The sequence below is a fragment of the Crinia signifera genome, chromosome 11 (genome assembly GCF_055691185.1).
Source record: "Crinia signifera chromosome 11, ASM5569118v1, whole genome shotgun sequence".
Taxonomy (NCBI): Eukaryota; Metazoa; Chordata; class Amphibia; order Anura; family Myobatrachidae; genus Crinia; species Crinia signifera.
In genome coordinates, this window is record NC_139227.1 from 125,993,704 (window position 1) to 126,017,723 (window position 24,020).

At 43.8% G+C, this 24,020-nt stretch overlaps 1 protein-coding gene across 4 annotated transcripts in view; it reads right to left on the reverse strand.

Annotated features, from left to right (window-relative positions):
- The window catches only part of SBF2 (SET binding factor 2), a 323,119-nt gene that overhangs the window by 233,419 nt on the left and 65,680 nt on the right, over nucleotides 1-24,020 (reverse strand). For all 4 annotated transcript variants that reach the window (XM_083164721.1, XM_083164720.1, XM_083164719.1 and 1 more), the window contains exon 2: nucleotides 10,552-10,637. In XM_083164721.1, the coding sequence (XP_083020847.1) occupies nucleotides 10,552-10,637 (86 nt within the window). The remainder of the gene's footprint in view (nucleotides 1-10,551; nucleotides 10,638-24,020) is intronic.

Here is a 24,020-nt window from a genome sequence, read left to right on the forward strand (position 1 = left end):
CATACCTTTGAGATGAAGTAACCGCACATGACTCGTCGCTGGGTCCTGGCGGACCAGTCCCGCTAAAGCCAACATGACCAAACTGTTCTACTTTCAGGCGTGATAGGGGGATATGATCGGACCAGAAATATTTGGAGCAATACAGAGCATTGTCTCACCTCTCCTGAGAAACAAATGCACTTTATAATGCGGATCTGAACTTTTTGGAATACACAAACTATTAAATAAAAACATTCCCATCTGGAGGAACAAGAGGCTAAAAAAAGAAAGAAATGAAAGTCCATTGCCAAACGGGATCTGCCAATTGTGTAATTTATCACAAGGGGTCTTAACTAAAAACAGAAGGGGTTGAGTCATGCGGACCAAACCCCCACATTAATAACAAAGTATGACCAAGCTAAATTTATACATTGGATAAAAAGTCGCAGCTGGGACTCAAAGCTGCTCAGAACCTGAAAGTACACAAACATTGGGTCTCCATCAACTGTAAGCTCTTCGGTACAATAGGAAATAGTGACATCACTGGAGGAAATGAGGCATCATGTTCCCTGTGCCTCGGTTGGGTAATCGAATCGACATAGCTAGGCTGCATTTGCCTGACCATACAGCTGTCTCCATTATATACTGGAAAGACACAATTCTGTTCTCTGCCCACGGGATTGACCACACTCTCTGTGCTACATGTTATATGACCTGCCAACGTGACCCCTCGGAGACAGGGGGGGGGGGGGGGGGGGGGGGTGTCTGAAAACAAAACGCCAACGATACAACCACCAAGCAATCATGTCTATACCACCATGTCATGTTTGCACAGTTTGACTGAATTAAATGAGGCGTTGGGTGACATTCTATGCTTTGCGCTAAATGCGCATGTTTTATTCGCGCACCACATCGCCGCAAATCGCACTTTTAGAAATCGCACTTTTCAGTCAAAATGCGCATATTTAATGTGATGCGCATTGGAGGCTGAAAAATGTGAAGAGGGGCGATTTGCAGCGAAGTGGGGCGCTGTATTTAGTCCTGAAAATGTGCGATTTTCATGTCTGAAAATCGCACATTTGCAGGACAGCGCAAAGTTTAAAAAAAAAACGAGCGCGGGGTCCCCCGCCCGAGTATAACCAGCCCCGGGCTCATTGAGCCGGTGCTGGTGACATAAAATCAGGGTCCCCGACAAATAGGGGTCCCCTTGATTTCATGAAACCAGCACCAGGCTCAAGGTCAGGCACTGGTTCCCAAAATACGGGGGACAAAATGACTAGGGGTCCCCCGTATTTTAAGAACCACAAGTCCCAGCATGCGGGGCATTAAAAGGCCCGCTGGTACTTGTAGTTCTGCAGTACAAAAAAATAGTTAACAAAATCACACTGACACACTGTAAAATAAAAGTTTAATACACACAAAACACACACACACTGATACTTACCTACCTTGAGCCCGTAGGTCGGTCCCTGGATCCTGGGTCCGTCCTCCGGGGCTCCAGGGCAGAAGAGTCCGGTTCCGGGGCCTTGGTCCTGGTTCCGGGGCTGGTCCTGGGGTTCCGGGGCTCCTGGGCTGCAGAATCCGGGGTCCGGGATCCGAGGAAGTCCCCAGGGGTACCTAAGGAAGCAAATCCAACTCACCTGGTCCCCGGCGACGACCTCGGAATCCTCTCCGGTGACAGTGCTGCTCCCATCTGGTACCCGGCTCGCAGGACTTTGACAGGCGCAGAGATGTTTCCTCCTCGGCGTCTCTGCACAGAATGATTTCTTGGCCAATCAGGAGCCGAGAAAGTCGATCCCGCTGTCAGCGGAGAGGATTCCGAGGTCGTCGCCAGGGACCAGGTGAGTTGGATTTGCTTCCTTAGGTACCCCTGGGGACTACCTCGGATCCCGGATTCTGCAGCCCAGGAGCCCCGGAACCCCAGGACCAGCCCCGGAACCAGGACCAAGGCCCCGGAACCGGACTCTTCTGCCCTGGAGCCCCGGAGGACGGACCCAGGATCCAGGGACCGACCTACGGGCTCAAGGTAGGCAAGTATCAGTGTGTGTGTGTTTTGTGTGTATTAAACTTTTATTTTACAGTGTGTCAGTGTGATTTTGTTAACTATTTTTTTGTACTGCAGAACTACAAGTGCCAGCGGGCCCTTTAATGCCCCGCATGCTGGGACTTGTGGTTCTCCAAGTCCCAGCATGCGGGGTAGGCTTGCTGGGACTCATAGTTCGCCAGTATAAAACAATAGTTGTACTTCTTTTTTTTACACAAGCCATCAGCCCGATGCCCACCGCCCAGGGGCATCTGGGACAGCCCCGGACTATCAGCATGGGCTGGTAAGTCCTGGAGGGGGGGACCCCTTCATTGGGGGGGTCCCCACTTCCCCAGGACCCCTGCCCATGCTGACCAGCCAGGGGGTTAATGCTTTGGCCGCGGGAGCTTATATAATAAGTTTCCCCCGGCTGTGGCATTACCCTGCTGGCTGGTTGTGTCCGGTACTGGTTCTTAAAATACGGGGGACCCCTAGTCATTTTGTCCCCCGTATTTTGGGAACCAGCGCCGGACCTTGAGCCTGGTGCTGGTTTCATGAAATCAAGGGGACCCCTATTTGTCGGGGACCCTGATTTTATGTCACCAGCACCGGCTCAGTGAGCCCGGGGCTGGTTATACTCGGGCGGGGGACCCCGCGCTCGTTTTTTTATTTTAACCCTTTCTTTTATTTTTTACAGCAGAACCCTGCACAGAACATTGCGATCTGTGCAGGGTTCTGGCTAATTCGCCAAACAGACCCTGGTCTGAAATAAGTGCGAAAATTAGGCACCTAAATAATGCGATGTGCAAATGCGCATTGCATTAAATAAGCGACTTGTATACTTTTCTATACGAAAACATCTGGATGCGATAAAAATGCGAATTAATCTCGCAATTTTTATCAGCATACCTTATCGCACATAATATGCGATTTCAGTCCCTTAGCGCATCCCATTAAATTAACGATTTAATGGGAAAATGCGATATCGCCATTTTGTGGTCTAATTACCGCAAAAAAACGGAAATCGCATCCCATAGAATGTCACCCGTTATCTCAGCAAAGACGATCCGAATATAGTTATTTATTACAAGTTTCTTATATAGCGCACACATATTCCGCAGCGCTGCGCAGAGAATATTTGAACATTCGCACCAGTCCCTGCCCCAGTGGAGCTTACAATCTATATTCCCTACCACATGTACACGCACACACAGACATTGTAGGGTTAATTTGTTGGGAGCCAATGAACCTACAAGTATATTTTGGATTGTGGGAGGAAACCGGAGTACCCGGGAGGAAACCCACGCAAGTACGGGGAGAATATACAAACTCCACATAGTTAGGGCCATGGTGGGAATAGAACCCATGACCTCAGTGCTGTGAGGCAGTAATGCTAACCATTACACCATCCGTACTGCTCCGTATATATAACACATGGTGGGAATAGAACCCATGACCTCAGTGCTGTGAGGCAGTAATGCTAACCACTACACCATCCGTACTGCCCCGTATATATAACTCATGGTGGGGATAGAACCCATAACCTCAGCGTTGTGAGGCAGTAATGCTAACCATTACACAGTCCGTACTGCCCCGTATATATAACACATGGTGGGAATAGAACCCATGACCTCAGTGCTGTGAGGCAGTAATACTAACCACTACACCATCCGTACTGCCCCGTATATATAACACGTGGTGGGAATGGGACCCAGGACCTCAGCGCTGTGAGGCAGTCATGTAACCATTACACCATCCGTACTGCCCCGTATATATAACACATGGTGGGAATGGGACCCAGGACCTCAGTGCTGTGAGGCTAACCATTACACAGTCCGTACTGCCCCGTATATATAACACATGGTGGGAATAGAACCCATGACCTCAGTGCTGTGAGGCAGTAATGCTAACCACTACACCATCCGTACTGCTCCGTATATATAACACATGGTGGGAATGGGACCCAGGACCTTAGTGCTGTGAGGCAGTAATGCTAACCACTACACCATCCTTGCTGCCCAACTCCAACTCAGCACGGTCGGTGTAATGGTTAGCATTACTTCTTTACAGCACTGAATGTGTGTGTTGGAGTCCCACGCCAGACATAACTGTGTGGAGTTTGTATGTTCACCACACACTGGCAGGGGGGTTTCCTCCGGGTACTCCGAATTCCTGCGGTTCTGACAAACATTAACCCTAGATTGTAGGTGTGAGTGTATATATGTGGTAAGAATATAGGGGGTTATTCAGACCGGACTGCAGCATGGAGATTAATCAGAGTTCTGTGAGCAGGCAGCCACCACCCCACCAAAAGTAAAAGCCGCCCTGTACAAGTGTGCGAATGGTTTGTGAAAATCACGCCCATCGGCGTTCAGCTGTAAATCCATTCGCTACTCACTATCTATTGATTTACCCAGTGTGCGTAGCTCAGAACCTACTGCCAGTGCGATAGAATCAGGCTGATAGAGGCCAGAGCTGGCGTCACAGGCCCTCCCTGGAAATACTTAGGCGGCCTTGCCTGCGTTCTTCGCGCACTACCAGAAAACGGACGGTTACCACCCGCAAACCCCGGCTTCCTGTCAATCTAACTGGGTGCCGCTAGCAATAAAAAAAAAAAAAGATGGATTTTATCGTGGTGCGTATCGCACATGCACGATAAAATCCATCTTTTTTTTTTTTTTTTTCAAAAAACACACGTCTGCAGTTAATCGATAATCAGCTGCTGCACAAATCCACACAACAGCGATCAGGTCTGACACACAGATTGTAAGCTTCACAGGGTCAGTACTGATGCCAATGGCAAAGAGAATTCTCTGTAGAAGCACCGCGCAGTGTATGTACGCTATATAAATTACTGGTAATAATAACTAAGAGCCTCTCAGAATGAAGAGTCCACATACACTAGAATGATTTCCCCGAATTCATGCGATTTCGATGTTTTCGGGCCGATATATCGTTTAAAAAGCATCAAATAGTTTGTGTTCTCCATCCAATCCGCTGTCCCGTGAGTGTCGGATAGGAGCTCCTACATTGGTCATACTGCACTAGTGATTTATCGGAATTGGATGGAAGGAGGAGTGATTTTTGCGCTTCCGATATATCGCAGGAAGTTTGACTGACGTTTCGAGTCCCTCTAGCCCCCTAATCCAGCCCATTAGATATATTATATAGTATTATATAGTACAATTGTATACCATTAGATAGATCTCATATCAGCTTGATCAATCGCATTTAATATATCTTAAGGAAAAATGACACCAAAGTACAACAATCAGATGGAATCACTCCCGTGAATGTCCCGGGGGAGTTCAAGGGAAATTCCATCCGAATTCAGGGTTAGACATATTGCTGTAGTGTATTGGGCACTTTAATAAGGCTGTTTGAGAGGAGGCCGCATCACTGTCCTCGGGTCTGTATCTGCTTCCAGCAGCACTGACCGGCTATCGGCCTGTAATCAGTACAAACAGGCTGCCTGACTTATTTCCACGGCCCACAATCTAGACAACAAACACACGGAAACGTTATCAGGCCGCATCAGATTAAAGCTGCCATCTGTGCCCATCGCCAGAGAAGCATTGATGCAACAAAGGGGTTTTATTTTGAAGTCATATTTTCAGAAGATAAATGTTGTTTCAGTGTATTAATCCCAACATGTGTCACATCTCTGTGCCGTCCGGTCACCGTGTTTGTGTAGCGGTGTCAGGAAACACAGAACGTTTGTCACTGAGATACACAATTACTATAAATTATCACTGACATCGGCATAAACAGATTCTGTGGAAACAGAGAGAAAATCAGATGGATCATAACGGCAGTCATTACCCAGAATCCCTCACAATGAAGGCAGCCATTATTACCCAGAACGTCTTGCAGCACGTGAATATAACTGAACATCACTCCGATTTGGCAGGAAATTACATATGGTGCTGTGATTGTCCTGAGGCATACCTGGCCTTTCTATCCCATTTACTAGGCAGCTAAAAATGTCTACATAGTGTCCATACATAGGGCCCGATTCAGAGCTGACCGATAAAAAGCCGCTGCCCAGACAGAAAGAGACCCGAGACAGGGTGGAAGTTGCCATAGTTGGCATCAAAGACCCACCCTGAAAATGCCGGGGTACACCTGTGGTTTTTTTCAGACGCACCCAGAAAACATCCGGTTCCACCCCCCCCCCCCCACCACCACCACCAACGCAGGATTCCGTTTGCGCATTTCCAGTCTCAATTTACTCTCGCGCATGTGCGCAGTGATTCAATATTTGCTCCCTTTGCAAATTTCCCACTGAAAACTCACTGCTACAAAGCCTTCTCACGACAATGCAACTGTTTCCCTAATCATCCCGTTTCCAAACTATTCCCATCGGCCTGGGAACGTTTCACTGAATTATATTTGTTTTCGTACAGTGCAGATATCCCACAAATATGTAACTGTAATGACAGATTTCCAGGTTGTGTATATACAAATTGCCATCGCTTTCCATTATGTGACTAGCTGCTGTTGTTTCTATGTGGTTTTCTATTTACCAGAACATTGTGTTACAAATAAATACCAAGTATCAGGATCAGACACATTAGTAGAAATTACTTTACATTTTTGGAATTTTTGCATTGGGTGTTTTTTTTTTTTTTTTTAACGAGGTGAGTTCAGAAAGTGCCTCCGCAGGAAGTGTCCTGTGCAAGACTCCACACAGATGATGTGCCCTACGGATCACAGGGTCAACAAGGTCGGGGTATACGGCCAATAGGTGGAAACCATAAGTCAATATGCACAAGGTCGACATTGAAAGGTTGATGTGATTTTTTTTATACCGGTCAAAACAATTTTTTAAAAATAGGGGGGGGGGGAACCTCTTGTTGACCTTGTATATATATTGACCATTGTCACGTCAATCTTTTGTCTCCACATTAACCTTGTGCATCGGATACTGATGATAAATAGATGTATGCAATCATTGAATAACAATAAAGGGGCATACACACGGAGCGATTTTGTGCTCTTTTTGATGCGATCTGACTACATTCAACTTCATAAAGTTTTTAGGTTTTAGGCGGGTTTAGGTACCGGTTAGGCCACACAACTGAATGTACTGGGCAGAAATTTGATCCAGGTAGCCTGTTCTGGGCCTTCCGCTGGATGGATTTGGAAGAAACCTTAGCAGGTACCATTGGATCCCAGAAGATATAGTAGGGGCTTATGATCCCAGCGGGACCTCCCAGTGGTGTACAATGAGCAGAACTTTTTCCGGTATCCCGTTGTGGGCCTACCTCTGGATGGATTTGGATGAAAACTTTAATCAACTTTAATTACTTACAGAAATGGAGATGGGAAGACCAGAAATACTGTGCACCCAAAAGCCTTGGAATAGCAACATTGATAACAAGCAGGAAAACTTTAACCCCATTTCGCAATGGAAAAGGGATTATAAACCCGAACAGAAAGGAAAGCTGGGGACCAGGGCTACTGGGGACTCCCCAAAAACCACCCTTGGCAGCCACCTCATTGGTGTGTTGAAAGAGCTATTAAACTACTAATTATCTTTAAAATGTTGACAGTTATTTTCAAACTCATTGAGAACTTAATAATTAAAAGATTCAAGCCTGTGATGCTATTTTGATCACCCTTACTGGTTTATTTTCATGTCCTAATTTGTGTTAAAGTATATCTTATTGGTAAGAGGAGGTTACGGGCATCTCTTTGCTGGCCTTCCATTGTAAGTCAGAACGATACCTTGCCAAGATCAGAGCTGCCCATTTGTTAGCAGACAATAGCGCGATCACCCAGAAGTCAGGATCACACAGGTCTAAACACCCAATTAGGCTTCATACTATTGTAAAGCGCAACGGAATCTGCTGCGCTATATAAGAAACTGCAAATAAATAAATAAATAATACAATCTGAAATCAGAAACTTGCTCAACTTAATAATAAACAAAAAGCAAACAAACAAAGTGGGTAAAAGGTTCGTCGTCTAGGAACTCATAACAGAGCACAAACATGAGAAAGTGACGCACAAAGCAAGGTCGCACCTACAAGTCTTCCCAGAACTGCCCAACAGCGGCGTAATAATTACAGTAATTATACAACCAACAAAAATAGCATTAAATGGAAATAGTAAATATTGTGTCACGCCTCCTGTGCCACCGTTGCTTTCTAGAGAAAATCGCTGCATGAGAGGAGCAAGAAAACACCAGCCCGGGTGGTCTTCATAGGAATCCCAGCCGCAGAGACAATGCTATCCCCGGGCGATGGACACTCCATGCTGAGTGCGACAAAACAGGAACCATGTATGAACGCTCGCCAATTACTTTGAAGATTTCAGGGGAAAACTGCACTTGAGCAGCAGGCAAGCAATTTAGTTACATGGACTGTCGTTTGGATTTAACTGGAATCACACAGTCTTAGGAAGGGTGCAGGAAAACGTGAGGCTTTTCCATGGTGATCTGAAGTTGCTATGTACACGTCATTTATTCCCCTCCAGCACCTTTCATACATGTGCCCAAGGATGTACAAACCGAAATATAACGTGCACCTGGTGTCAAGATGCTGGACAGGACACTACTATGTGGGAACGTCACCTGTCCTCGCACCATACATTTGTTTAATCGACACATGTCAACGCGTTTCACACCACAGGGGAAGACTAAAAAAAAACCTAAGACAGACGAGTAGTGATGTTGCCAGATAACCAGAGTGGGATGATGAGATGCGGGGAAACAGTCTATTATACCGACCCCATTGTGTGAGCCCAAACTGAATGGTAGCCCTTCACTGGCGGCCCCCTAATGGAGAATCCTGGTGCTTATGTGTATGAGGGATTGGATACTACATTGCCCGGCAGTGATTTTCCACATTGTCATGGAAGCAATCACAACTCCCTGGATAGAACAGAATCTGATACCACTGGGATTGTGGGACTTGTTATATTTAGCGGCCCTATCATGCATACACGGACGGGGATTTGAGGTCACAGCAGACAGCGACCCTGAGACATGAGCTCGGGATCCGCCGCAGTCTCTAATGGCCTAGGAACCGGATATTATCAATTTGCAGATTTCTCTTGAGACAAGAAGAGCCTTTCTCTTGAGGAAACAGAAGTAACAGAATATTTTCTGGAAACCGGCATCAATATTTACAGGGTTTTTCCAAGCTTATCCTAAAAACAGTATCACAGAGTCAGAGTTCGGTGGTTGTCAGTGATATTCTCATATCAAAGCAAATAACTTTGTTTCCTTACAATGACAAAGCAAAAAAGACCCAAATGAACCCTAAAGAAAAGTGGGGAGAAATCCAAACTCCAAATAATCCAAATAATTACACAAATAATACGTAGAGAGTATATTTTAAAAGAGTCCAGGATTAGGTCTCACACTCTCTAGGAAAATGTGTGATCTAGAACAGTGGTTCCCAACCATGGCCCTCAAGTACCCCCAACAGTGCATGTTCAGAATCAGTGAAATAATTAGCTCCACCTGTGGATCTTTTAAAATGTGCCTGAATAATCTGTGCACCTGCTGGGTGATCTGGAAAATGTGCACTGTTGGGGGTACTTGAGGACCAGGGTTGGGAACCACTGAGCTAGAACAATGCATGTACACTAGTATGAAAGCATTACCCATAGAGTGTAAGCTCTTAGGAACAGGCCCTCTACTCTCTTCACTCCTAATGTCTGTCCCACGCTAAGCAGTTCAAAATTCAAATAGGGGAGCCCCCAACTGCCACTAACTGACTAACAATAACAAAGATTTGTCTAGTTAGAAAAAAAATTGCAACTCCTTATTTTGGGTGGGTTCCGATTGGCTCATAATTACATACATCGTGTCCTTTTTTATAAAGATACAGTTATCCTGGGCTCTCTCCACTCCTTCCATTCCATGTCCCCAAGTGGAATGCAATGGGCGAACTTCAGCAAACACATGCTAGAGAATTAATGTCATTCGACTTTCTTCCAAATTCTTTTCCAAGAAAAAAAAAAGGGCAACAAACAAGGGAAATTCAGTCCCAGAGTATGGATCGTAAAGAAGGGGGGAAAAAAAACACACAGTAACCCAGATTTTATTATTGAATTTTTCTCTAGGTTATTTGAATCGTGTTCTTACAAGATTCGATTTAAAACTCCATCCATGCCAATAACCTCCCGTCTCAGCACTGAGACATTTTCATGCCCAGGACCCCCGCACCCAGCATTACCGCGGCTGGGATCTGTACGGCTCCCTGGGAAGGTGAAAGATGCACAGGATTGGGCAGCTGTTAGAGGAGCCGTCATCCAATCAGCTTCCCTATGACTACACTTCACATCTACCAGCCAGGAAGATATTAGCATTACACATGCCAGCAAACACTCAGCCACCGGGCATGTGGCCATTGCAGTCCTGCCAGTGGGAGCACAGCGCGTGGAATTTTCCTTTAGGAAACCACAAGATCCAGGCACATCATTCACAAGTAACCCACTACGCTGCAGATAAGTCTGGTCACTTCTCTATGGAAAGCTAAATAGAAAGCACTTATCCTATTAGGTATAAAAAGGTGATGATATAATGCTACACGTACCAGTTCTATTCCTTGTGGGAACGGCGTCTCAGTCCAGTCCGTCAGCGGAAATCTTTGAATCATTTTGCCAAATCCTCCACCAGAGCCTGTAACCAGAAATGTAGGTCAGAAGTTGTAACTAATTGAGTGAGGCACAGTAACCACAAAAGGGTAACCCACAGTAATGACCGAGGAATCGACATTAGTACCCACAGATTAACACACAGTAATTACAGCTGCAAGACTTGACGGCAGATGCTGCGCTGAAAAACTGCATTCATCTTATATAGCACACACATATTCCAAAGCGCTGTACAGACAATATTATCACCAGTTATTTATATAGCGCACACATATTCCGCAGCGCTGTACAGAGACTATTATCACCAGTTATTATATAGCGCACACATATTCCACAGCTCTGTACAGAGAATATTATCACCAGTTATTTATATAGCGCACACATATTCCGCAGCGCTGTACAGAGAATATTATCACCAGTTATTTATATAGCGCACACATATTCCACTGCGCTGTACAGAGAATATTATCACCAGTTATTTATATAGCGCACACATATTCCGCAGCGCTGTACAGAGACTATTATTACCAGTTATTATATAGCGCACATATTCCGCAGCGCTGTACAGAGAATATTATCACCAGTTATTATATAGCGCACACATATTCCACAGCGCTGTACAGAGAATATTATTACCAGTTATTTATATAGAGCACACATATTCCACAGCGCTGTACAGAGAATATGGTTACCAGTTATTATATAGTGCACACATATTCCACAGCGCTGTACAGAGAATATTATTACCAGTTATTTATATAGAGCACACATATTCCACAGCGCTGTACAGAGAATATGGTTACCAGTTATTTATATAGCGCAGACATATTCCACAGCGCTGTACAGAGAATATTATCACCAGTTATTTATATAGCACACACATATTCCAAAGCGCTGTACAGACAATATTATCACCAGTTATTTATATAGCGCACACATATTCCGCAGCGCTGTACAGAGACTATTATCACCAGTTATTATATAGCGCACACATATTCCACAGCTCTGTACAGAGAATATTATCACCAGTTATTTATATAGCGCACACATATTCCGCAGCGCTGTACAGAGAATATTATCACCAGTTATTTATATAGCGCACACATATTCCACTGCGCTGTACAGAGAATATTATCACCAGTTATTTATATAGCGCACACATATTCCGCAGCGCTGTACAGAGACTATTATTACCAGTTATTATATAGCGCACATATTCCGCAGCTCTGTACAGAGAATATTATCACCAGTTATTATATAGCGCACACATATTCCACAGCGCTGTACAGAGAATATTATTACCAGTTATTTATATAGAGCACACATATTCCACAGCGCTGTACAGAGAATATGGTTACCAGTTATTATATAGTGCACACATATTCCACAGCGCTGTACAGAGAATATTATTACCAGTTATTTATATAGAGCACACATATTCCACAGCGCTGTACAGAGAATATGGTTACCAGTTATTATATAGTGCACACATATTCCGCAGCGCTGTACAGAGAATATTATTACCAGTTATTTATATAGCGCAGACATATTCCACAGCGCTGTACAGAGAATATTATCACCAGTTATTTATATAGCGCACACATATTCCGCAGCGCTGTACAGAGAATACTGTAGTAGAACAGTCACATCAGTCCCTGCCCCAGTGGAGCTTACAATCTATATTCCCTGGAAGTGGGTTTTTAAAACAACCATGCGCTGCTAGATGGAATTATCTATAGAGAGAATCCGGTACTCTTTACCTAGCACGGCGCCCACGATGTCAATCGCGGTTATCGGGGGTAAAAAATCGCGGCCATCGCATGCACTAAAAAAACAGGTGCGACGCGATGCCCGCGATTTCCCATAGGGATCAATGTTAAAAGTGTGATTGGACGCGATTTAGAATTGTGGGGGCCACCGAGCCCGAAGCGTGGCGAGCGCAGCGAGCCCCGCGAGGGGACGCGGATACCTGTGAAGCCCGCGAAGGGACGCGTTTACCTGTGAAGGTATCCGCGTCCGCTCGCCACGCTTCGGGCTCGGTGGCTCGCTGCGCTCGCCACACTATTCTATTCTCAACTCCACGCCGACGTGGATAGTGGGGGTATGAAAAGGTCGGAGGACGCGTACTGCCGCCGATCGCCACGCTTCGGGTTCGCGTTGATCGTGGGGTGGCGTTAACAATTGTGGGGGCCATTTCAGACTTCAGGGGGACTATTTGGGCTCTGTGGCCCATTTAACATTGTTTCCTATGGAAAAATCGCGGGCATTGAGGCATTGAACAGTAAAATCGCGTCCAATCACACTTTTAACATTGTTCCCTATGGGAAATCGCGGGCATCGCGTCGCACCCGTTTTTTAGTGCATGCGATGGCCGCGATGCCTGCGATGGGCGCCGTGCTAGGTAAAGAGTACCGAGAATACCACTGGACAGAAAGAACACTGGACGCACCTCAATGAATGTATACATTTTTATGTATATGAAAAAAATATATGAATAAAATAGCATATGCTATACAGACAATTAATCATAAATACATAGAAAAAAACAAGAAGAATTAAACAGTACAATCTATACAATAAAAAACCTAAATGGCCTAAACCGGTCACCTCCTCTTTTGGTGTTGGGGATGAATTCAATTGCCATGATGGTGAGTCCACTAGGATCGCTCATGTGGTGTAGGGAGAAGTGACGGGGATACTATGATTGGTGATTTTCTTCAAGATGTTTGTTCTATGTTCCCTGAATCTGGTTTTGATACTCCGTGTGGTTCTCCCGACATATTGTAATTTGCAAGGAAATAGATACAATAGGTTGTATCACAGTTAGTAAAATGTTTAAGGGTAAACGTTTTCTTATTTTGGAATGATGTTATACTATTTGCCTTATTTACCATATGTTTACATGTCAAGCAGATATTTTTATTGCACCTAAAATTACCGGGGGGCTTGTTTGGGATCCAAGAGATTTTTGGAAACTGACGGGAGTGAAGGTAATAAGCTGGGTGCTATTTGATCTCTTATGTTTTTATTTCTCCTAAAAATTAGGTGTTTCTAGAGTACCCTGTAGAATTTTGTCATAATTAAGAATCATAATGTTGTTCACCTGTTTGATTTAGAAACTGTCTGCTAGAAAGTATCAGCTACTATTCACGTAATTTCAAGTTTTGTTAAACACCAGCTATCTGCAGTAATTATGTCACTGGACGCACCTGTATAGCCATTATTAAGGTCATCATCCCTGATTAAACAAATTAATTGAATAATACACAGCCTTTAAATAGCATTGTCAGTAGGAAGTATTCATCCGTCTTGAAAAAGTCTCCAGTTTCCATAGAGACGAAAGGCGTCGACGTCACTTCCTGGTCACGCTTGCCAAACCTCCGGGATTCCCTCATATCACCCGCCTCCTAGCTGGTCTGCCGCGGTCCTGTACACCCGAGCCGCCGTCACTTGGCAGCAGCAACCTGTCCTCAGACAGCGGTCGAAACTCTTCTCCCGCTTGCCCGGCATCCACTACAGCCGACTCGTCACCCTTCACACCATTACAGCAGCAAGCACCATCCTCTGGATACACCGAACTCAGCAACATCAGTGTGACTTCCCGGGTAGAGCCTCAACTAACACCAAGCTGCCCGCTTCTTTCCACCAACTAATCAGGGTTGAGCCACCACCAGAGTGAGCTCCCCGTCCTCCCCTACGAACCTACTAACAGAGGGTGAGATATCTTAACCAGCCTTAGTGCCGCTATCAGGGCACCATCTTGCTGACCTAACAGTCTTGCATATGACTGCCTTAAATGCTGACTGACTGTGCTACCTGCTTGCTTGCTTGCTTTAACCCTTCTCATGTCACCATTAACATCCTCAAGTGACTGTTACTAATCATCACTAACCCCGACATAAGAATCTTGGAGTCATTACCCAACCTCACTAGCAAACGTGACCCCATATGGCCATTTAGGTTTTTTATTGTATAGATTGTACGGTTTAATTCTTCATGTTTTTTATATGTATTTATGATTAATTGTCTGTATAGCATATGCTATTTTATTCATATATATTTTTTCATATACATAAAAATTTATACATTCATTGAGGTGCGTCCAGTGTTCTTTCTGTCCAGTGGTATTCTCTATTGATAATTCCATCTAGCAGCGCATGGTTGTTTTAAAAACCCACTTCCAGTTTTTGTACCCTCCTATGAGTTTGAGCTAACTCATACAAAACACCTGCAGCAGCAGTGGACTGAGTAACGTTTTCTACCCACAATTATTATTATTTATATGAACAGCGCCAGAAAGGTGTAGTCTGTGTTAGGTTTTCCTACAAACTACACATTTTGAATCTATATTCCCTACCACATGACAGACATTATAGGTTTTTTTTGTTGGGAGCCAGTAAACCTACTAGTATATATTTGGTTTGTGGGAGGAAACCTGTGTACCCGGAGGAAACCCACGCAAGTACAGGGAGAATATACAAACTCCGCACAGTTAGGGCCATGGCGGGAATCAATCCAGTGACCTCAGTGCTGTGAGGCAGTAATGCTAACCATTACACCATCCGTACTGCCCCGTGTATATATAACACATGGTGGGGATAGAACCCATGACCTCAGCGCTGTGAGGCAGTAATGCTAACCACTACACCATCCGTACTACCCCGTATATATAACACATGGTGGGAATAGAACCCATGACCCCAGTGCTGTGTTGCAGTAATGCTAACCATTACACCATCCGTACTGCCCCGTATATGTAACACATGGTGGGAATAGAACCCATGACCTCAGTGCTGTGAGGCAGTAATGCTAACCATTACACCATCCGTACTGCCCCGTATATATAACACATGGTGGGAATAGAACCCATGACCTCAGCGCTGTGAGGCAGTAATGTAACCATTACACCATCTGTACTGCCCCATATATATAACACATGGTGGGAATAGAACCCATGACCTCAGTGCTGTGAGGCAGTACTGCTAACCATTACACTGTCCGTACTGCCCCGTATATATAACACATGGTGGGAATAGAACCCATGACCTCAGCGCTGTGAGGCAGTAATGTAACCATTACACCATCTGTACTGCCCCATATATATAACACATGGTGGGAATAGAACCCATGACCTCAGCGCTGTGAGGCAGTAATGCTATAACCATTACACCATCAGTTCTGCCCCGTATATATAACACATGGTGGGGATAGAACCCATGACCTCAGTGCTGTGAGGCAGTAATGTAACCATTACACCATCCGTACTGCCCCGTATATATAGAACACATGGTGGGAATAGAACCCATGACCTCCGTGCTGTGAGGCAGTAATGTAACCATTACACCATCCGTACTGCCCCGTATATATAACACATGGTGGGGATAGAACCCATGACCTCAGTGCTGTGATCAGTAATGCTAACCATTACACCGTCCGTACTGCCCCGTATATATAACACATGGTGGGGATAGAACCCATGACCTCAGTGCTGTGAGGCAGTAATGTAACCATTACACCGTCCGTACTGCCCCGTATATATCACACATGGTGGAGATAGAACCCATGACCTCAGTGCTGTGATCAGTAATGCTAACCATTACACCGTCCGTACTGCCCCGTATATATAACACATGGTGGGGATAGAACCCATGACCTCAGTGCTGTGAGGCAGTAATGTAACCATTACACCGTCCGTACTGCCCCGTATATATCACACATGGTGGGGATAGAACCCATGACCTCAGTGATGTGAAGCAGTAATGTAACCATTACACCATCCGTACTGCCCCGTATATATAACACATGGTGGGGATAGAACCCATGACCTCAGTGATGTGAAGCAGTAATGCTAACCATTACACCATCCGTACTGTCCCATATATATAACACATGGTGGGGATAGAACCCATGACCTCAGCACTGTGAGGCAGTAATGCTATAACCATTACACCATCCGTACTGCCCTGTATATATAACACATGGTGGGGATAGAACCCATGACCTCAGTGCTGTGAGGCAGTAATGCTAACCATTACACCGTCCGTACTGCCCCGTATATATCACACATGGTGGGGATAGAACCCATGACCTCAGCGCTGTGAGGCAGTAATGTAACCATTACACCATCCGTACTGCCCCGTATATATAACACATGGTGGGGATAGAACCCATGACCTCAGCACTGTGAGGCAGTAATGCTATAACCATTACACCATCCGTACTGCCCTGTATATATAACACATGGTGGGGATAGAACCCATGACCTCAGTGCTGTGAGGCAGTAATGCTAACCATTACACCATCCGTACTGCCCTGTATATATAACACATGGTGGGGATAGAACCCATGACCTCAGTGCTGTGAGGCAGTAATGTAACCATTACACCGTCCGTACTGCCCCGTATATATAACACATGGTGGGGATAGAACCCATGACCTCAGCACTGTGAGGCAGTAATGCTAACCATTACACCATTCGTACTGCCCCGTATATATAACACATGGTGGGGATAGAACCCATGACCTCAGCACTGTGAGGCAGTAATGCTATAACCATTACACCATCCGTACTGCCCTGTATATATAACACATGGTGGGGATAGAACCCATGACCTCAGTGCTGTGAGGCAGTATAACCATTACACCGTCCGTACTGCTTGTATATATAATACATGGTGGGGATAGAACCCATGACCTCAGCGCTGTGAGGCAGTAATGCTAACCATTACACCATCCGTACTGCCCCGTATATATAACACATGGTGGGGATAGAACCCATGACCTCAGCGCTGTGAGGCAGTAATGTAACCATTACACCATCCGTACTGCCCCGTATATATAACACATGGTGGGGATAGAACCCATGACTTCAGTGCTGTGAGGCAGTAATATAACCATTACACCGTCCGTACTGCCCCGTATATATAACACATGGTGGGGATAGAACCCATGACCTCAGTGCTGTGAGGCAGTAATATAACCATTACACCGTCCGTACTGCCCTGTATATATAACACATGGTGGGGATAGAACCCATGACCTCAGTGCTGTGAGGCAGTAATGTAACCATTACACCGTCCGTACTGCCCCGTATATATAACACATGGTGGGGATAGAACCCATGACCTCAGTGCTGTGAGGCAGTAATGCTAACCATTACACCATCCGTACTGCCCCGTATATATAATATATAATTACATAATATATTATATGTACAATATAACTTATAATAAATGAACTAAAATGTCAAAGTGCAATGTATAAAATAAAGTGTGACCCAAACGTTGAACTAGAATGAATAAGCAATAATTTACTGGAAAATCCTGGAAACAATCAGAGCAGACATCAGAAAAGTGCTCATCAGATAACCTTGTGCAAGGTCTAATAGTGCGTCCGTAACTTTCTGCTTCTAGAGCACAGGTTCTCAAACTCGGTCCAGACACAGGGCGTTTTCTAGGTCTCCCTCCTCTGATGAAATAATTAGCTCCACCTGTGGACATTCTGAAATATGCATTCCGTTACACAAGTGGGAACTTGTGTAATATCTGGGCACCCGATTATTTGATTGTATGCCTCAACTTAAGGCATAACTTGAGCCCGAAGCGTGGGGAGCGCAGCGAGCCCCGCGAGGGGACGCGATTACTTAAAGTGTATTCCACGTCCGCTCGCCACGCTTCGGGCTCGGTGGCTCGCTGCGCTCGCCACGCTATATAAAATCAACTCTATGCCCACTTGGATAGTGGGGAAATGAACAGGACCACTTTAACATTGAATCCTATTGAAAATCGCGTCGATCTCAAAATCGGGCACCCAGTTATTACACAAGTACCCACAAGTGTATAGGGCTTTATGAAAGCTCATTTGGAGACTGTATGGGTCCATATGCTCAACTGTGTGAAAGTCGACATACAAAAGGGGGACCACTAGAGGTAGACAAGGCTTCCATTATTGTAATGTTGTTCTGTCAGGTTCAGTATGATTTCCCCAAAGTCGGGATCCCGCCAGAAGAATCCCAGACGTTAGAATGCCGGCAGCAGAGGATGCTGTGAGCACAAGGTACTATTTCCCCTCTTTGGGGGCTTTGAATGCGTTTCATCTCTTGAAGAAGTCAGATGGACAAAACGCATTGGCCTGTTTCATTTAACCTGCATTTTTAAAGATCTTTTTATAGTTCCCTAATATTACTATTTTTAAAATGTATTGTTCTCATATGCGTTATGTTTTAAGCATTTAATTGTCAGATTAAATTAAAGCTTTTTAAGGAAGCAGTCGTCCACCAGAACTTTTTTACTGCTAGATTTTAGCAATACCTGTTAGTGTAGAATTTATTTACGCCCGGATACCACAGGTTGCTTTACACCCCTTTATACCCCTATCCCTTTTTGCAAAATGAATCTCTTGCGTGACTTACCATCACCTATTATTTAGGGTTAAACTGATGCCCATTATACAGTAAGTGGGAGTATCCTGGAACTACAACACACCTAGAGCACTAGTACCCTACCACAGGTGGTGCTACACTCCCAAGGAGGGGAAATAGTACCTTGTGCTCACAGCACAAAGGATGAATGGAACGCCACATATTTATTATCCTATATATTGGCCAGACAAAGAAAATCACTTCTTTGGGCATATTAAAATCTTTATAAAAAGGTCAGAAAGTTCTCTAATATAACTACCCTGGATCGTACCATTATCTGTAGTGGGAGTGGAGGGACCAGCTTCCTTATATATTCCAATCATTGGATATCACATGATCGGTTATATGATGGTTATCTTTTATTAAATAAACTATTTTTCTCAAACTAGTATACTTACAGCTGCTCAAGAAGGTGCAGTGATATTTCGGCGGGGTGTTATATGAAACCTTGGTTATGATAGTCTCTTTATTTTAGTGAATATATAATAAAAGGTATGTTTTAACATACATGTCATAGTACAGAGTGTTTTCTGGAACAGAAGACTGCCCCCAAAGAGTTTTTTTTTTCTCTTTTGGTTCTCTCTTGAACACAAAAACACACATGATATTAATTTGACTCAGGGGTGCACCACTAACTGTCACACACACAGCCACCCTGACATGAGTCAAAAGGTGGTCTGTGACAAATTGGAGATTTAGTACTCCGATAGTCAGTTGTTCCAGAAAAATACATAATAATAGACCTCCATAAAATCATATCTTTATAGTGTATAATTAGTCTGGTGCGGTTTCACTTTCCCATTTCCCTTTCCCAACTTATTTATACGTATATGTATATAGAGCAGATGGGATCTGCATAGTGTTCATGCTAGTCCCCTGCATCTTTCAAAACCCTTGCAGTTTCTCCCCCCTTCCAGTGGTGTCACTCTCTGCTGTAGCTTCTAGCACATGTCTGGTCTGCATAGCAGAAACAAGCCACACCGTGCTAGAAGCACAACAGCAGAATTTTATTTTTCCTTTCGCACTATTAGAATGTAAAATGTTGCCACCTCCCTTTTATTTGCATACTTTGCCACAGAAACAGATATCAGATATCTGGAAGCAGGTTGACCTGTTGGTAATTATATGCAGTGCTACCTGGAGTTTGGAAGACTGATATACAGTGCATTGCCCTTATTTGTGCCATAGTGATCAAATTCATTTGAGAAGTTGCTTTAAGGACTCACCAAACCCTGAGTCCCTCATGCTGTAAGGCTGCCAAATAGCACAAGAACGTTATGTAATATGATTGTTCGCCCGTGGATCACTGTATAGGCTAATCTTTAACTTGCCCAGGAAAGGTCACATTCAGAGACAAGGTAAACAAAATGCCTTTCCCCAGACTGTACATACTGTACACCCAACACACTGGGAGATGGCACTGGTGTGTGTGGGGGGGGGGGGGGGGGGGTGTTACAGTCGCCACAGGCATAGGCTCAGTTGGCTGAAATCATTGGTCCTGCCATAGGACAATGAAGGAGATACGGAGTGGAGATTTCAGCCCATTGTGTACAAGTGACCATTCAGGTGCTGTATTTGGGAAGACTTTCATGCGGTTTTACGATGACTGCAAGCTCCGCCCACATCTGAATTGGCACCCTACAGCACAGTCATTTGTTTTGATTCAGTATTAAGCAGATCATTTCAATTCTTGCCATTTATTCAAACATAGTGGGAGGAGTGGGTCGTCTCGGCTTTGCGCGGTGGGAGGAGTGGATTGTCTCTGGCTTACCGAACGGGAGGAGTAGGTTCTCTCGGGCTTACCAGGAGGAAAGGGTAAATAACCATGGGCTTACCGGGTGTGAATGGGAGAATGGGTCATTGTGAGTTTAAAGAGTGAGTTGTCATGGGCTTATCAAGTGATAAATGTGGGTCATCGCAGCTTACAGAGTGGGAAGAGTGAAATACATGGCAAACCTAAAAGTGGAGGCAGCCTCTGTCCTACAAAGAAACCCTAATCCCTGATGTCCTTGGTTCCTAATGAGATGGAATTTCTTATGCAATATGTACTTGAGGATGGAAGAAATATTAGCTGAACGCATACATTTAACACAGCCAGTATTCTAACACATAAATGTAACACAGCCAGTATTCTAACACATAAATGTAACACAGCCAGTATTCTAACACATAAATGTAACACAGCCAGTATTCTAACACATAAATGTAACACAGCCAGTATTCTAACACATAAATGTAACACAGCCAGTATTCTAACACATAAATGTAACACAGCCAGTATTCTAACACATAAATGTAACACAGCCAGTATTCTAACACATAAATGTAACACAGCCAGTATTCTAACACATAAATGTAACACAGCCAGTATTCTAACACATAAATGTAACACAGCCAGTATTCTAACACATAAATGTAACACAGCCAGTATTCTAACACATAAATGTAACACAGCCAGTATTCTAACACATAAATGTAACACAGCCAGTATTCTAACACATAAATGTAACACAGCCAGTATTCTAACACATAAATGTAACACAGCCAGTATTCTAACACATAAATGTAACACAGCCAGTATTCTAACACATAAATGTAACACAGCCAGTATTCTAACACATAAATGTAACACAGCCAGTATTCTAACACATAAATGTAACACAGCCAGTATTCTAACACATAAATGTAACACAGCCAGTATTCTAACACATAAATGTAACACAGCCAGTATTCTAACACATAAATGTAACACAGCCAGTATTCTAACACATAAATGTAACACAGCCAGTATTCTAACACATAAATGTAACACAGCCAGTATTCTAACACATAAATGTAACACAGCCAGTATTCTAACACATAAATGTAACACAGCCAGTATTCTAACACATAAATGTAACACAGCCAGTATTCTAACACATAAATGTAACACAGCCAGTATTCTAACACATAAATGTAACACAGCCAGTATTCTAACACATAAATGTAACACAGCCAGTATTCTAACACATAAATGTAACACAGCCAGTATTCTAACACATAAATGTAACACAGCCAGTATTCTAACACATAAATGTAACACAGCCAGTATTCTAACACATAAATGTAACACAGCCAGTATTCTAACACATAAATGTAACACAGCCAGTATTCTAACACATAAATGTAACACAGCCAGTATTCTAACACATAAATGTAACACAGCCAGTATTCTAACACATAAATGTAACACAGCCAGTATTCTAACACATAAATGTAACACAGCCAGTATTCTAACACATAAATGTAACACAGCCAGTATTCTAACACATAAATGTAACACAGCCAGTATTCTAACACATAAATGTAACACAGCCAGTATTCTAACACATAAATGTAACACAGTCAGTATTCTAACACATAAATGTAACACAGCCAGTATTCTAACACATAAATGTAACACAGCCAGTATTCTAACACATAAATGTAACACAGCCAGTATTCTAACACATAAATGTAACACAGCCAGTATTCTAACACATAAATGTAACACAGCCAGTATTCTAACACATAAATGTAACACAGCCAGTATTCTAACACATAAATGTAACACAGCCAGTATTCTAACACATAAATGTAACACAGTCAGTATTCTAACACATAAATGTAACACAGCCAGTATTCTAACACATAAATGTAAGGAAAACCCGAATCTGGACCTTTTCAAACTCATGTCCAAACTATTGAGCAATAATATCACATAAACCTATTGGTGCCCAAAGCGCTAACTGATGGTTCCAAGATGTTGGCGTTAAGCGGCTTTAGACGACCCAGACCGTTCTATAGACTTCTTAAGATAAGCACAAGGCAGAATGTACAGTGTACGCACTCTAAGGAAGGGAAGAAACTGTTCCAGCATAAACATGGCTCGGATTTAACGCACCCTTGGGAGTAATGTGGTTGACCATAATATGCCCTAGCATAATACACATATTTATATGGTCACAAATCAAGTGGGATAACGGAAAAGAATGCTTTAACCCGCACGCCACCATGACATGACCATTTGGCAGTACATATAAGACTTACAGACCTATACGTGGGTCAGTTTGGCAGGAGCACAGCGTGGCAAACAAAGAATTATACACAGTGCTCATTGGCCAGCTTCGTCTGTTAGCAAGGCCAACCAAAGTATTATCAGTTTAAATAGGTTTCTGCCTCAATATGGGCCATGACCATGGATCGGGCAGAGCAAGGCTTTGATAATCTGGAGACACAGGGCCTTATTCTAGTTCACTCTTTCTGACAAAATCCTTCTTAGATGACAAAACCATGTGCACTGCAGGGGGGCAGATGTAACATGTGCAGAGAGAATTAGATTTGGGTGATTATTTTGTTTCTGTGCAGGGTAAATACTGGCTGCTTTATTTTTACACTGCAATATAGATCTCACTTTGAAGTAAAATCCCACCCAAATCTAATTCTCTCTGCACAAGTTACATCTGCCCCACCTGCAGTGCACATGGTTTTGTCATCTAAGAAGGATTTTGTCAGAAAGAGTGAACTACAATAAGGCCCACAGTGACCAAGGATTGGCCAACTTTCTCCTACAGCCGCATACATCGGGTCAGGGTGATATTGGAAGACCGATATGAAGTTTTATGGGATCCAAACAGTCTACCATTTTTTTTCCATCAGTTGTCCTATATTTATAGCAAACACTTTTCAGTTTTTCTATTTCAGATGGAAACATCATTCCACACATTGTTAACAATCAGAGATCTCCTAACACATCCCTGGGCTCCTCATGCTGGATCCAACGTTCCCTTTATTAACATACAACAAAGTGCTATTAGGGAGCCTTCATAGGACTGTTTGTACAGCATCAGAAGATGTAGACCCTACAGTACTACATATTAGCCCAGACATAACCATCGGCGATCCTCTCTCTCTCGTCCCGAGGTGATGGATTTCGCTGGCTATTACTAAAACATTTTACTTGTTTAATAA